This window comes from Scyliorhinus torazame, chromosome 5 (assembly GCF_047496885.1).
Source record: "Scyliorhinus torazame isolate Kashiwa2021f chromosome 5, sScyTor2.1, whole genome shotgun sequence".
Classification (NCBI taxonomy): Eukaryota; Metazoa; Chordata; class Chondrichthyes; order Carcharhiniformes; family Scyliorhinidae; genus Scyliorhinus; species Scyliorhinus torazame.
Window position 1 is genome coordinate 247,549,512 of NC_092711.1, and position 14,485 is coordinate 247,563,996.

The following is a 14,485-nucleotide window of genomic DNA, read 5'->3' on the forward strand; positions in this document are numbered from 1 at the left end:
ATTTCACAGCAACGTAAACATCTAACATACCGGTCAACCATTCGGTCCATCTCGCGTTGGAAGACCGAGACCCCGTTAGTGACACCAAAGGGAACCCTTAAGAAGTGATAGAGCCGCCCGCCTGCCTCGAAGGCAGTGTATTTGCGGTCACTAGTGCGGATGGGGAGCTGGTGGTAGGCGGACTTGAGATCCACCGTGGAGAAGGCCTTATAATGCGCAATCCTGTTTACAGGTCGGATATGCGGGGGAGAGGGTACGCGTCCAGCTGCATAAACCTGTTGATGGTCTGACTGTAGTTGATGACCATCCTATGCTTCTCCCCGGTCTTTACCACCACTACTTGAGCTCTCCAGGGACTGTTGCTAGCTTCAATGACCCCTTCCCTCAGTAGCCTTTGGATCTCTGATCTAATAAAGATCCGGACCTGGGCGCTGTACCGTCTGCTCCTGGTGGCGACGGTTTTGCAATCCAGGGTGAGGTTCGCAAACAGAGAAGGCGGGTCGACCTTAAGGGTCGCGAGGCCGCAGACAGTAAGGGGGGTATAGGGCCGCCGAATTGGAAGGTCAGACTTTGAAGGTTACACTTGAAGTCTAAACCCAGGAGTGTAGCCGCGCAGAGGTGGGGAAGGACGTAGATACGGAAATTTTTGAACTCCCTTCCCTGGACTGTGAGGTTTGCTAAACAAAACCCCTTTATCTCCACTGAGTGGGAACCAGAGGCCAGTGAGATTTTTTGATTAACAGGGTGGATGAGGAGTGAACAGCGCCTTACCGTGTCGGGGTGTATGAAGCTCTCCGTGCTCCCAGAGTCGATTAGGCAGGACGTCTCGTGGCAGTTGATGAAAACAGTCGTCGTAGCGGTTGAGCGTGTTCGAGGTCAAGATTGATCCAGAGTCACCGAGGCCAATCGCAGTATTTGAGAATTCTGTTCAGGCAGTGTGTAGTCGGCCGAGCTGGGGTCCTGGGGGCCCATCCAAGATGGCGTCTCCCATTGGTCGCACATGGCCGGGGGTGCACAAAATGGCGGCACCCGTCTCTCAAGCGTGGCGTCCGTGGAACAAGATGGCGGCGCCCGGGGTCCGCACATGGCCCTGGGATATGGGGGTGGCGGCGACCACTGGGCACACGGGGCCCGTGGAGACGTTTGTGGTGGTGGTCCGGAGTCGCCGCTGGAGACCGCGGCCACCGCTCGGGCCTGACACCCCCCCCACGAAATGGCCCTTTTTGCTGCATCCCCTGCAGGTGGATGCGCGGGCCGAGCAGCGCTGGCGGGGGTGCTTGGCCTGCCCGCAAAATTAGCAGCGGGGCACCTCGGGGTTAGCAGGCCGCCTTGCAGCGCAGGCCTGTGGGGGAACGGGGGAAGTCTCTGGGTCAGCCGCTGCGGGGTTCCACGCTGCCCAGGGGGCTGCCGTGCGGTCGGGAACGTCGGCGTGTGAGTTCCTGGAGGCCACATCCAGGGAGCCTGCAAGAGCCCGTGCCTCCCTAAGACCCAGGGTGTCTTTCTCTAACAGGCGCTGGCGGATTTGAGATGAAAGCATACCTGCCATGAAAGCGTCCCTGACTAAGAGTTGGGTGTGCTAGCTCACCGGAACTTGTGGGCATCCGCAGCTTCTGCCCAGCACCAGGAGTGCGCGGCAGAATTCCTCCAACAATTCCCCAAGGGTTTGCTGTCTTGGTGCAAGCAGGTGTCGGGCGTAGACCTGGTTTACCGGGCGAATATAGTGTCCTTTCAGCAGCTCGATTGCTGCATCAAAGTCTTCCGCTTCCTTGATGAGTGTGTAGATCTCCGGGCTCACCCTTGAGTGCAGGACGTGCAGTTTCTGCTCTCCCGTGGGTGCGTTTTCTGCCATCTCGAGGTACCCTTTAAAACACGCCAGCCAGAGCTTAAAGATCGCTGCTGAGTTCACTGTGTGGGGGCTAAGTTGCAGTCACTCCGGCTTGATTCGAAGCTCCATCCTTTCTTCTTAAAATCTAGCTTATTAAATTGATGCACGATCAATGACCACTAAACCGAGGTTGTAGTACAACTGAAGGCTTTAATAAGCTAGATGTTTCCCCCAGCAGCTCAGGTACAGAATGAGGGCTGCTGGGATGGCACGTGTTCTTATACCCCGCCTATCAGGGTGGAGCTATTATGCACTCGAGCCAATGGTAAGCATATAGTTTCTGCCAATGGTACTTCAGCTTCTCAGGTACCGTAATACCTATAATACAACGCCCCTTAAATTGGAAAAAATGAATTGGGTATTCCAAATTTTTTTTTAAAAAAAAGGTTTAATAGAGGTGATCCTAAAAATTATGACACATTTTGATGGAAAAGTAGGAAAGAAGGACTAACCAGAGAACTCAAATTTAAAATGATCTGCCAAAACGTCTTGGTGGGAAATGAGGAAAAGATATTTAAACAGCAAGGTGTTGTGAGCATGGTGGAAGAAGGTTCAACAACAACTTTTGAAAAGGAATTAGGAAAAAAGAGAATTTTCAGGTCTACAAGGAAAGAGGAGGGAGTGGATTAATTGGCTAGTTCTTTCAAAGGGCTGACACAGACACAATGAGCTAAATCGCCTTTCTCTATGCTGTCTGACCGTTATGTTTGTCATTGTTTCAGCCAGCATGCACAGCAAGACTCCAAAAGCAATTAATAAGACAATGGTGACTTTTGTCAAAGGAGGAAATGTGTGTTGAAACAGAGTAGCTATTATTTTAACACGCTTTCCGTTTTTAACTCATGTCAGCAAGTTTCCCCTGGCCTTGGAAAGTGCAGAGGTGAGGAGGTGAGAAGAGCTGGATCCATAAAATAAATGTCCTTTGAAGTATTGCTTTTGGACCAAGAAGAACATACGCTCTAAATTCCCAAGGTGCACTCTCTTCCCCACCACCACCATCTTCTTCCCAACCCAGCCATGCTCTAAACCCCTGTGACCACCACTTTCTTCCCCTTCCTTGACACCCCCCCCCCCCACCCCCGCAGAAATAAAGCTACCTATTCCACCACTCCATCCTTCTGCTACTGGATTTCATGTCTGTCCCATGTAGCCAACCAGGGCACTCAGGCTGACTGTCAGAGGGGAACATGGAAACAAATTTAAATGGTATCCTGCATTTACCATACTTACCTCCACGCCCACCGCCCCCAACTCCAAATGTGTGGCCCTGTAAATGTTGTGCTCATGGTGTTTGAATATGCATATTGTTCATCCAACATGAAGCTATGCAGAACGAAAGAGAACATATAAACATAAAAATGTGTTCACTGTTCCTCAGATTCCACATGACACCTGTATACATCGACATTATACAAATTGGTCAAGCAGACAATGCAACCTATTCATATATATCCAAATACACTGTAAAGGCAAACATATGTGCTTTGTGTATGCAGATTGTACAAGTAAAGTGCTTACTGAGGAATGGTATGAAGTTGACATATACAAACAAAATCCTTAATCTATGTGTACTTACTGCATGTATTGGCCAAATGCACATGTATCTTTCACAACCAGTTAGAATATTCACACAGAAAATAAAACAAGCTGAGATGGCATGGTGGCACAGTTGTTAGCACTGCTGCCTCACAGTGCTCGGCACCTGGGTTCTATTCCGACCTTGGGTGACTGTGTGAAGTTTGTACATTCCCCCCATGCCTGTGTGACTTTCCCCAGAGTGCTCCTGTTTTCTTCCACAATCCAAAGATGTGCAGGTTAGGTGGATTGGCCATGCTAAATTGCTCCTTAGTGTTCAAAAGTTAGGTGGTGTTATGAGAATGGGGCAGGGGTATGGACCTAGGCAGCGTGCACTTTCAGAGCGTCGGTGCAGACTTGATGGGCCCAATGGCCTCCTTCTGCACTTTAGGGATTGTATGAGTCTACTCAACTAAAGATTGTGAACTCTCACAGACTGTAGAAATCATCTGGGCAAGCAGATTATATACATGTTCTATGTCCACAGGTGAAACACTCAGAATTGTGCTTACAGTGTGCACCTAGACTTATCAATGCAAGCTTTGCGTTCTGAAAGGCATGCGGATTCGTGTATGAAGATTCGACCAACACTGGACACTAAAAATAATATTCAGACAATGTGTAGCTCAGCAGGTTCAAAACACAGACGTGGCATTCAGATTCTACATTTTAAAGGATTAGGAAAGTGCTGAGCAGAAGACAGTCATTCAACGCTAATCTCAGCACAATATTCTCACTGCTCGAGACAAAGACTAAGATAGAGTCTATAAGAATTACCTATCCATGCTCTCTAAATCTACAATATTAATATAATATTTGTGTCTTCAATCTGGTACCTTATCTGTGGATGAGGAGGAGTGACTGGAAAGTAAGTTTGAACGTAGAATAAAGCAATAAATGTCATGGTATGCCATAAAATGATTTGAATATCCATTTTATACATTTATTTATCCCATTTTATGATAAGAATCAGAATTAAAATGTGAAATTGTACTGAATAAAAATATGTTTTTTTATATCGGAGTGAGCCACTCTATCAGTTAGTAAAATAACACAGCCCTCCTGTACAGGAACTCATTAAACCTTTATGAAACTCATTATTATTTCAGTGATATGCAAAGAGGTACAATCTGATTGGTGCCTAATTCAAGGTCCTTCAGAGAATTAGATTTGTCCAATGACATCAGAGTCTAAAACAAAAGCTCGCCGCATGACAGTGTGAGCACTTTGTCTACAGGAAATATAATACTCCCATGAAGATTCGTCGTGGCACACTCAATGTACTGTATTTTTAGACAATCAGTCATCTGTCAATGTACCTAAAGACTCATGAAATTGGACACAAGTCTGTCTGTTCTGACAACACAGACTGAAAGCACCAGCACCTCATTGCTCTATGAAAGCTGTTACTGACGAAAGTATATTGCAAACCTAGGGTCTACTTGCCTGAACATGCTTGCTATTCAGAAAGATACAGTGGTAGTTTAACGCAAAATCAGGTGTGAAGTTTTACTGGAACCAGCTCAGTAGTGGATGAAACACAGCTGTTTTAAACTAATCCTTACAGAATATGGGAAGAATTGACTAATAAAGAACAGTTTACTTTTCTACAAATGCAGCTGGCAGTCAGAGAAGCTTTCAAATTGCCAGGAATAAGAAAACACTCGCATTTTCACAAATCTATTACTCATCCTTTTAATGGATGTCTTTAACTCTTGTTCTTCCAGACTCACTTCAATATTTCAAGTGACAGGACTACAGGCTGCCGAGCCCTTTTACACTTTCTCTGTCGCCTGAAGCCAACTTTCTTGTTCGAATGCACTTTTCACAACTCCATTTGTTATGGCCGTTGCCACTACATTTTCACAGCAGAGTCTGCTGAACCATATTTAAATCCTGATGTGCATACGACATGTCCCCCAACATAATAAATGCTGACTGTCAGTCAGGTCATGAACAAACCCTCAGCATGTCCCTTAAAGCTTAGAAAAGTGTCCACTAACATTGTTCTCTATCAATGCCAGCATTAGCTTCTTGTCTTTCTTGTTATTCTCACTCTGTATCGTTATTGCTGTGTTGCATTTCTTGCCATTCCCAGTCAGTGTCAGCTTAGTTTCAATTGCTATCTTGCTCTTCACAGTTACACTAGGTTTCTCCCATCCTCCCGCTGATATTAACTGTGCGGCTTTGGCTATGTTAAAGGTTGGTACAGTTTTTTCCAATATACTCGCCTCGCTTACTATGTTTCATCCTGTTAGTTTATAGTGATTGATGAGCAATGTTTACAAAGACACAGCCATAACATTTTGAAATTGTCAGCATTGATTCATACCACTGATCTAAATCTATGGACACTCCAACAGTATACCTATGGACTGCTAGTTCAGGGATGACAGACTTTAAAGAATAGCATCAATGTTAGGCATCCTCTAAAGTAAAAATCATAATCCATCTTTCACTGAACTGACTCTTTTCCCCATCATTTTACAGCAATATACATAAGTTACTCACAACGCCAAAAGCAAATTTAAATGGGCACAAATAAAGCGGCCACATAAAGTTACCAGTGCCATCATGGATATAAGTAAAGTATGGTATATAGGTGTTCGAAAAATTATATGTGCAGGTATAGGTATGAGATAGTATACTTTAAACTAATCCCTACAGAATATGGGAAGAATTGACTAATAAAGAGGGTAGGCATATGTGTATGGTGTGTTTATGTGTGGAGATTTAGAAATGGATGTCAATATATGAGATATATAGTATGTTACTTGGTAGTTAAAAATAGGTAAAGCAGAAAATAACACTATTTCTGGTGAAGGGAGATGTCAACCCTCCTGTACATAAGAATATATTGGAGCGGCTAGAGAAACAGTTGGAATAAAGTAATTAAAAAGCAACAGTAAATGTGTGGCTCACAGAGAGAGTAAACATATATTTTCCCTTGTAAACCATTCATAATTCTGGTGTGGATATACTTACGAAAAAAGTGTGGTATCGATACGGGAATATTGATGGTCTGGTATGATATTATAACTACAGACATCCAGTCGATGTGTGGTTTATGAGAAAGGTATTAACATTTGGATAGACAGGCATTGGTGGGTCGAGCAGGAGCCCAGTCCTTTTGCACACGCAAGACATTCATCACATACTGTGCATCTCCAACTAACAACCAAAATTACAGTGTGCTCCTAAATATATATCTATATATATAATATATAGATATATATATATATATGAGCACAGTTAAGTCCTAATTAACACGCATCACCTGAATCAATTACCTCCAGTTGATATGCAATTAACAGTACATTTGGACACAAGTGCAATATGGATGTAGCTATGGTTTTCTCTGGTTAAGTGCATAATTCATGTGGCAATTCATTATGGCAATGGTATGTAGTGTTGGCATTATGCTACTATACACTTTCTGACTGCACTTCAAGTATTCCAAGTAATATTTGAAATTCAGACCACTGTCATCTCTTTGGCTGTTATTTAACCATAGCACCCTGATACATCTTGTTGATCTACTCTTTATGCAGGAATGAGCAGAAATTTCCTTTCATGATTGGAAGTGTGTTCACTGACTAGAGGTCACATTTCTGAGATTCATTTTCTGTAAAATTAGTGACTATTAGTCTACAGTAGCTCCATTGTTCCTTTATCTGTGCTGGGTTAAAATTCAGTCACTTCCGAACCTAACAGCACTGTAGGAGCAGCTTCACCACGTGGCATTAAGCAACTCAACAAGAACACTCACTATTACCTTCTCAGAGGTAACAAAGGATGCTCATATCCTTCCACAGATTTTGAAATTCCCATATTTTTTACAGTTTTGTGTTGTGAATGCGAAGTGATTGTGAAAATGATACTTCTTTTCATTCATTGCTATTATCTACAATTAGCAATCATTTTGAATGTTTTTTCCCAAAGTGGTAACCGCTAAAGAAATTGATTATTTACCAAAAATGAACTAACAAAGTCAGTAACCCAAAATAAACCAAGCATTCTCCCAATTGTTACCTTTTCTGTTCTTATGAGTTTTGTATTAATTTTTGGCACTATTAAAAAAAATTCTATGAGAAGGATGCTAGGATTCAAATTTAAATGTTTCATACTCATTGAGTACTGCTATGTCATAGAGCATTGCTTAAAATCAAAGTAAAATTACCCATACACTTCTTCATTTTGTACACGAGGAGCAATGTGAACACAATTCCAACATCCTCTACACACTAGTCTCTCAAGTGTTTCCAGAAAGTGTACAACATGATTTAAATACCAAATTAAGCTCCCTCCACATTAATGCATCAAGCAATTGCAGATCAAGTACAGCAGAGACTAAACACAAATTAATGGTCTCTATATTACTGCATCAAGGACACACAAATCATTGAAGCTTTGGCTTTCACTTGTTGGGCCACAGGTGGATCAAAACTTAATTGAGAACAAATGCAAGAGAGAACCTTTAACACATCATTCTAGGCAACAGAGTATTGGGACTTCAATACTATCCATATCTATATGTTTCTTAAAATCAGAAATCAGATATTTGGCCGAAGTGTCAAAATTAGAGAAATGTGACGGTGAGGTAATCCTAGATTTTCTGGTGAGTTATTATGGCAACAGTTACTTGATCAACTTATAAGACAATCAATAAAGGTCTTCCTCTGGGCACAATGTGACCAGGATCTCTGGTCTGCCAGATCTCCTTATTACAATTGTGCCGCATTGCAGTTCTATATTAAGTATATTTCAACATGCATATTTGTACTTATTGCTTTCGCTCACAGATGAAAATAGCAAAAGGGCCATCTCTCACTATGTGCCTTCGTCCATGCTTAAAGATCAAAATGTTATCTTAAACTTTCGGTAGTATAACCAAAAATGGATGTGCTGCAGAAGTATAATGCCATTATACATCACTGTAGAATCAAATAGGTCACAATCTGTACTTATTTCATCCACATTAAATGTGGAAATGATTAATTGTTTTGATGTTATAATTTACATCTTGCTGGGAACCAGTTAAATAGTTCTGTTGTTTTCTTTTAGCTCTAAGTGCTTTAACAGAGAGATGAAATAATTATTGATTCACGCATTTAAAAATAGATTGGGTATTGCAGAGCTTTAGGGAGTCCATGGAAAAAGCATTCTGGAAAACATACTGCCACAATTAAAGAAAGAAACAGCTTCCATTCATATAGTACCTCATCACATTTCTCAGCAGTATCCGAAAGCACCTCATCAGAATGAATTATTTCAAAGTACAATAACTATTATTATGTAAGTGAACACAGCAGCTATGTCTTGAACACATCAGTGTCCTACCAAAAACAATGTGCTAAAAGAACGGTTGATTTGCTTTGCTTGCATTGATTGTGGGAACATTAGCCAAGATGCCAGATTCATTCCTTTTTCTATAGAACCATAGGATTGCTAGCAACTGAATCACCAAAACAAGCAGGTTGGATTTTACATCTAGTCCAATGGAACCTTTGGCAAACCAGCAATCCTTCAATACTACACTAAAATATTTGTATCCATTTTGTCTTCAAGTCCTGGGTTTGAAGTTACAATCTTCTGACGCATGGTGGAAGTGTCATAAATTTGTGACAGATTGAAAGATATTCAAAAACTTTGACATTTGCAAATGAATCAACGAGCACAAAAGAGTGCAAACATGCCCTAATAATAACTGTGGGTTTAAATTGTTATTTACATAATTTAATGAATACCATTAGTATGTATCTTTCAGACAGCAATTATGGAATATTACTTGTTTGCTATTTTTGAGAACTCCTAAGACTCTGACTTTGTACAGTCCCACTGTACTATTGGTCCCCTTACCAAAATATTGATCCAGTTCGAAACATCAGCTTTTTTGGCACACAGGCCTTACCACAATTGATTTAAGTGCGTCATGCTTCAAACAGTGAATAACAAAAATGGGCGGAACAGCCATCTGTTGCCTACAGTTAACATCCTTCTTTCTGATAACCAGAAAATCCACCAAAACAGCAATTTTCGATAGATACTATTAAGTAATGTCACCCTTTGCCTAATGAACTCTTTTCACTTGTTACTGGTTTCACCGCAACCCCCCACTGCCAATTGTTGAGGCTGAAAGAGATCGTGTTAAACTTTGATTGCGAACTCCCTACCCACCACTGAGATTGCCTATTTTTACCTGCACAATATTGCCGACCGCCGTCCTGTTGTTTTTGCCACAATCATATGTTTCAGATTATTCCAATTCCTCCCTTGTGAATCCCATTCTCCGCCCTTCACAAAATCCAACTTGTTCACAGAGCAACTACCCCTAAATTGTCGTATGCTTTGTCCAACTGTTTTGTTTCCTGATTAACATATACTCTTCATGTGCCTCTTCCAATCTCTCCATTGTTTTGCTCCACTCCAACTTAGTACCTGTTCCAGCCTTATGTTCACCTGTACCCTCCATTTCTTTAGAGTTTGACTGTGGTGCGCATTTCCTCGCTTCCTGCTACAGTTGGCAACAGAGCCTTCAATCACAGTGGCCCCACTCGTAGACATTCAGGCATGTCCTCTCTAACCATTCTGGTGTCTCCACTTTTCTCCTTCTCCAACCCATCTTTTCATCCAGACTTTTGGTTATCCTCTTAGTCTCTGCACTCACTGTGTGGCACCCCTCTCCCTGTCTCCTTCCATTGGGAAGTGTCCTTGGACTTTAGGGTACTATATAAGTGCATGTTGTTAAATTGCCAAAATCCCGATTAGTATTCTATCCTATCTCCCTATTTGACAAAGTCCCAATCAGTGCTGTATATAACTCAATCTCTGTCCATTTGAAACAAAAATCTGATTAATAGCCTAAATAGCTCCACCGAACTGAGCCGGTCCTGAACAGCGCTCTCATGGAGCTGTCTTTCAAATTTGGAGGATGCGAATTGATGATCTTACCTCAATGCTCGGATGTCAGGATTCTGACAAGTGCCTGTCTCTCTCTCCACGTTATAGGAGCTTTATCGGAATCGAGACATTTTACTTAACAGAAAGCGAGGGTCCCATTATGTGTTTGTTTTAAAGCCTCGCTGTTAAATGGTAGTTTGGAAAATGCTGAATCAGTGATCACCACACAAGCACGTGTACATGGAGGGTTTGAAATAAGTGAGAAGTATTTGCCACAAATTCCCCCCAAAGTCAGCAAGCAGGTTCATGCCGTATTTCTTGTGTCAGAACTGACATCCATCCAATTTCATCTGGAAATCGCAGGCAGGAGCGGTTGGAAGCAGCCCGAGCCAATGGTGAGAGTGGATGGGCGGATCCAGCGGACCGCCTGCAGGTCGGGCTGTTCTGTACCAATGATCGGGGCCGAGGGGCGGTATGTCCTGCAGGCTGCGCGGGTATAACTCAGTGAGATGCGGATGGAGTGGGATAGGGACAGCGCCAGTTCAGCGCTCACCTGCACATGACCCACTTGCAAACATGATGTCCATGAACAGCAAGCAGCCGTTCGGCATGCACCCCATCCTGCACGAACCCAAATATACCACCCTGCACTCGAGCACCGAGGCCATCAGGAGAGCGTGTCTGCCCACTCCTCCGGTAAGCTTGCACTGCACTCAGCCATCCCTCACTCGCCGCCTACAAGGAAAACTACTCAAAATAGCCGAATGCTGGACGCGTTATTTCAATTGATTACAATTCAAACCTGGAGCTCTGTCAAATTGCGTGAGCATTTGAAGTTTTTGTTTAACTTCATTATTTAAATAATATGTGAGGGGGCGGTTTGAGGACTCCAGCTAGGCTGTTTGTGACTTTGGTATAGAAATATTGTTATGGCAGGATGTCAATAATGAAATTGTATCAAATAGAGACTCCGAAGTAGGTGTCTGAGGTGGTTATTCGTCAAGAAGCTTGTTTTGAATCCGTGCCATATGCATACTCTGTTCCACCCTGTGTTGGGTTCACTGGACGCGTGCTGGCCTTTGTAATGTCTATAAATTCTTCCGTTGCTTGCACCGCTTTTCAAGTTGAATAAAACATGTTTGTACGAATTAGCAAAGTCCTCATCTGGACACTGAGTGTCCGCGCCAAGACCCTACCAAAACAATTCTGTTTTATTGACATAACTGATTAAATGTTGCTGCTCTCGTTGGATTGCAGAACTCCATTGACTGCAGACTGTCAAGCGCGCAACGAAGATTATGTAGAGACAGAATGGATAATGTTTATTAAAACAATCAGGCTGAAGCGAAGCGTCCTTGTGACTGGCCGGTTGCAACAAGATTCGTCCCGCGCTCTTCTCCCTCTCTGTTGATGCTGACAGTAACACGCTGTGTTTTTCCTTTGCAGATGCAAGGCAATATATTTACCGGATTTGATGAAACGTTACTGTCCCGAGCCGAAGCCCTGGCGGCTGTGGATATTGTATCGCAAAAAAACCACCCCTTCAAACCAGATGTCACCTACCACACCATGACCAGCGTGTCCTGCACCCCGACCTCCTCTTCTGTACATCTCCCCCACCCGTCAGTCCTCACCTCCCACCCCCATCACCACCACCACCACCACCATCACCAGTCAGCCCAAGGCCTGGAAGGAGATCTCCTGGAGCACCTGAACTCTGGTCTGTCCCTCAGTGGGATGCCCGGGCCTGAAGTGGGCGTCACGCCGTCACATCCCCATGCCCACATGCCTGGCATGAACCACATGTCGCATCACCCTCATCACCATCAACCTATGAACATTTCCCATTCTCACGCCCTGTCAGCCCATATCGGCTTGGGCGGGAATGAGGGGGAAGCAGACCCCAGAGAGCTCGAGTCCTTTGCAGAGAGGTTCAAGCAGAGAAGGATCAAACTTGGAGTGACACAGGCCGACGTTGGGTCGGCCTTGGCCAACCTGAAGATCCCGGGCGTGGGCTGTTTAAGTCAAAGCACTATCTGCAGGTTTGAGTCCTTGACCCTCTCCCACAATAACATGATTGCGCTCAAGCCCATCCTGGAGGCCTGGCTGGATGAAGCCGAGAGGGCGCAGCGGGAGAAAATGACCAAACCCGAGCTTTTCAATGGAGGGGACAGGAAGCGCAAACGCACCTCCATCGCAGCGCCCGAGAAACGATCCTTGGAGGCCTATTTCACCGTGCAGCCTCGACCTTCCTCGGAGAAGATCGCGGCAATCGCAGAGAAATTGGACCTGAAAAAGAATGTGGTCAGAGTGTGGTTTTGCAATCAGAGACAGAAACAAAAACGGATGAAGTTTTCCGCCACACATTAAAGATGTTCTGTGCACTGTTCTGTCCTATTGAGACGATGCGGACCAGGATATAATAACTTTTGTTTTCTTGGTGAAACGATGCCCTACAAAGCGAAGCAAATGGACGGGGGAATCACGCCGGCAGGATCTGTCTGAATACTGGAGTTTTAATTGTGTATATTTTGTACGGGTTTGAGAGAAGCAAGCTTTGTTGTCTTGGTTTAGATGAGACTTCGCTGACTTATCTGGCAATCATATTGTAACAAATAATCTCAACGAGACTTAAATAATGTTTAATCACATTCTTGTGAAAAAAAATATCATGTTTGCTTTTCTATTGTAATAGGCTGTACATAGTCTGTGAATGAACTCTCTGCGTCTATCATTTATTTGTGCGAGTTGATCGAATTCATTGATCCGGGGTTGTCTAACTGCAGCTGAAATGGACACGGTGCTGGGGCAGGCGGTGGCATTTCCACCCCTGTCAATTTCATTTAGAAAAATGACACAAAAACAATTAGCTATGTAAGAACGGGTCATATTAATCCTATTGTACCTCTTGTATAGTCCACAGGTCTGTCTCTGCATGGTTTATACATCATTTCAGTTTAGTGAATGTCGCCATCACCATATGAATAGCAAAAAAAAATGAAATTAATAATAAATAAGTTTAAAATGTTTTGCAATAACTGTTTACGAATGGTTTCCTACCTCATCCGCCCTGGGGGGGGGGGGGGGGGGGTTCACGGCACTTTCATTTTCCCTCCATTTATCTCAATCATTAGTTTAATTTTGTTTTTTTAAATCTGGAAGAGATTCACAGTGCATTGACAATCAAAATTACTTTAAAATATGTTGTGGTACAGTAGACTAGTGTGTAAACAATGGGGAAATATTACATGTGGAAAGTTAGAAATGAGAAGCCAGGGACAATGTGAGTTTCAAACGCAGTTCACGAACTGGCAAAGCCTTTCACCCCCTGTCTTCCTGCTTTCGGTTATTTGTTGTGAAAAATTAATTTTCTAGTCTTATTTGCTGGACGGTTATTCCGAAGACCAATTTCCCTGTGTGTGTGTGTGTGTGTGTGTGTGTGCGAAGCGTGTTGAGGCCGTTGCACCCAGGTCTTTGTCCCCTCCACTGGCCGCCCCTATCAAGGTGGCGGAGTGTGTGCACTTTGTGAACAGGTCAACAGGTACGCCTGTTCGTACAACGCTACCTTCTCTCTGCTGCTGGCTTTCCCAACGATTGGCTCCGATCTCAAAGTGTGGTTATTTATTTTACTTTACTGATTGTGTATGTGATTTTTAATCAGATGTGACTCTGCAGAGTTTTCAATAAAACTAAGCACGTTGCAAAACGAACGATTGGGGTCTTGAACTGAACCTTGTGTCAAATATATTTATTAAAGGAATCCAATCCAAACACCTTTGCTTTGAGAATACAAATTGCAGTGACGTGAAAATCTATTGTTTGAAGTTCTATTAAAGCACGGGTGCCCACGACAATGTTCTATTTTTTCCCCGGAGTTAAATCATCTTAGAAAGTGACACGATTGAAACGTTGGAATGTGAACCGTCGATGTATTCGATTCGAGTTCCCTCCCACAGAAACTCTTGGAAACAAAATAGATAAGGAAGCCCGCAATCAGCCATCCCATCGCTCAGGGATTGTTTGTGTTCCTATACACTGACCCGACTGGGTCACCATATCTTTGGCAAAAGGCAGGTGGAAACTAACAGCGATATCAATTTCCCAGGTGGACCGCTGTTTTCCTGT

The 14,485-nt window shown here is 43.4% G+C and overlaps 1 protein-coding gene across 1 annotated transcript; it reads left to right on the top strand.

The window, feature by feature from the left end:
* Nucleotides 1-10,892: 10,892 nt before the first annotated feature.
* pou4f4 (POU class 4 homeobox 4) lies at nt 10,893-13,432 on the top strand. The gene is made up of 2 exons (XM_072505306.1): nt 10,893-11,056; nt 11,807-13,432. Exons 1-2 carry the CDS (start codon nt 10,937-10,939, stop codon nt 12,728-12,730), a joined length of 1,044 nt encoding a protein of 347 aa, XP_072361407.1. The 5' UTR covers nt 10,893-10,936; the 3' UTR covers nt 12,731-13,432.
* The last annotated feature ends 1,053 nt before the right edge of the window (nt 13,433-14,485 follow it).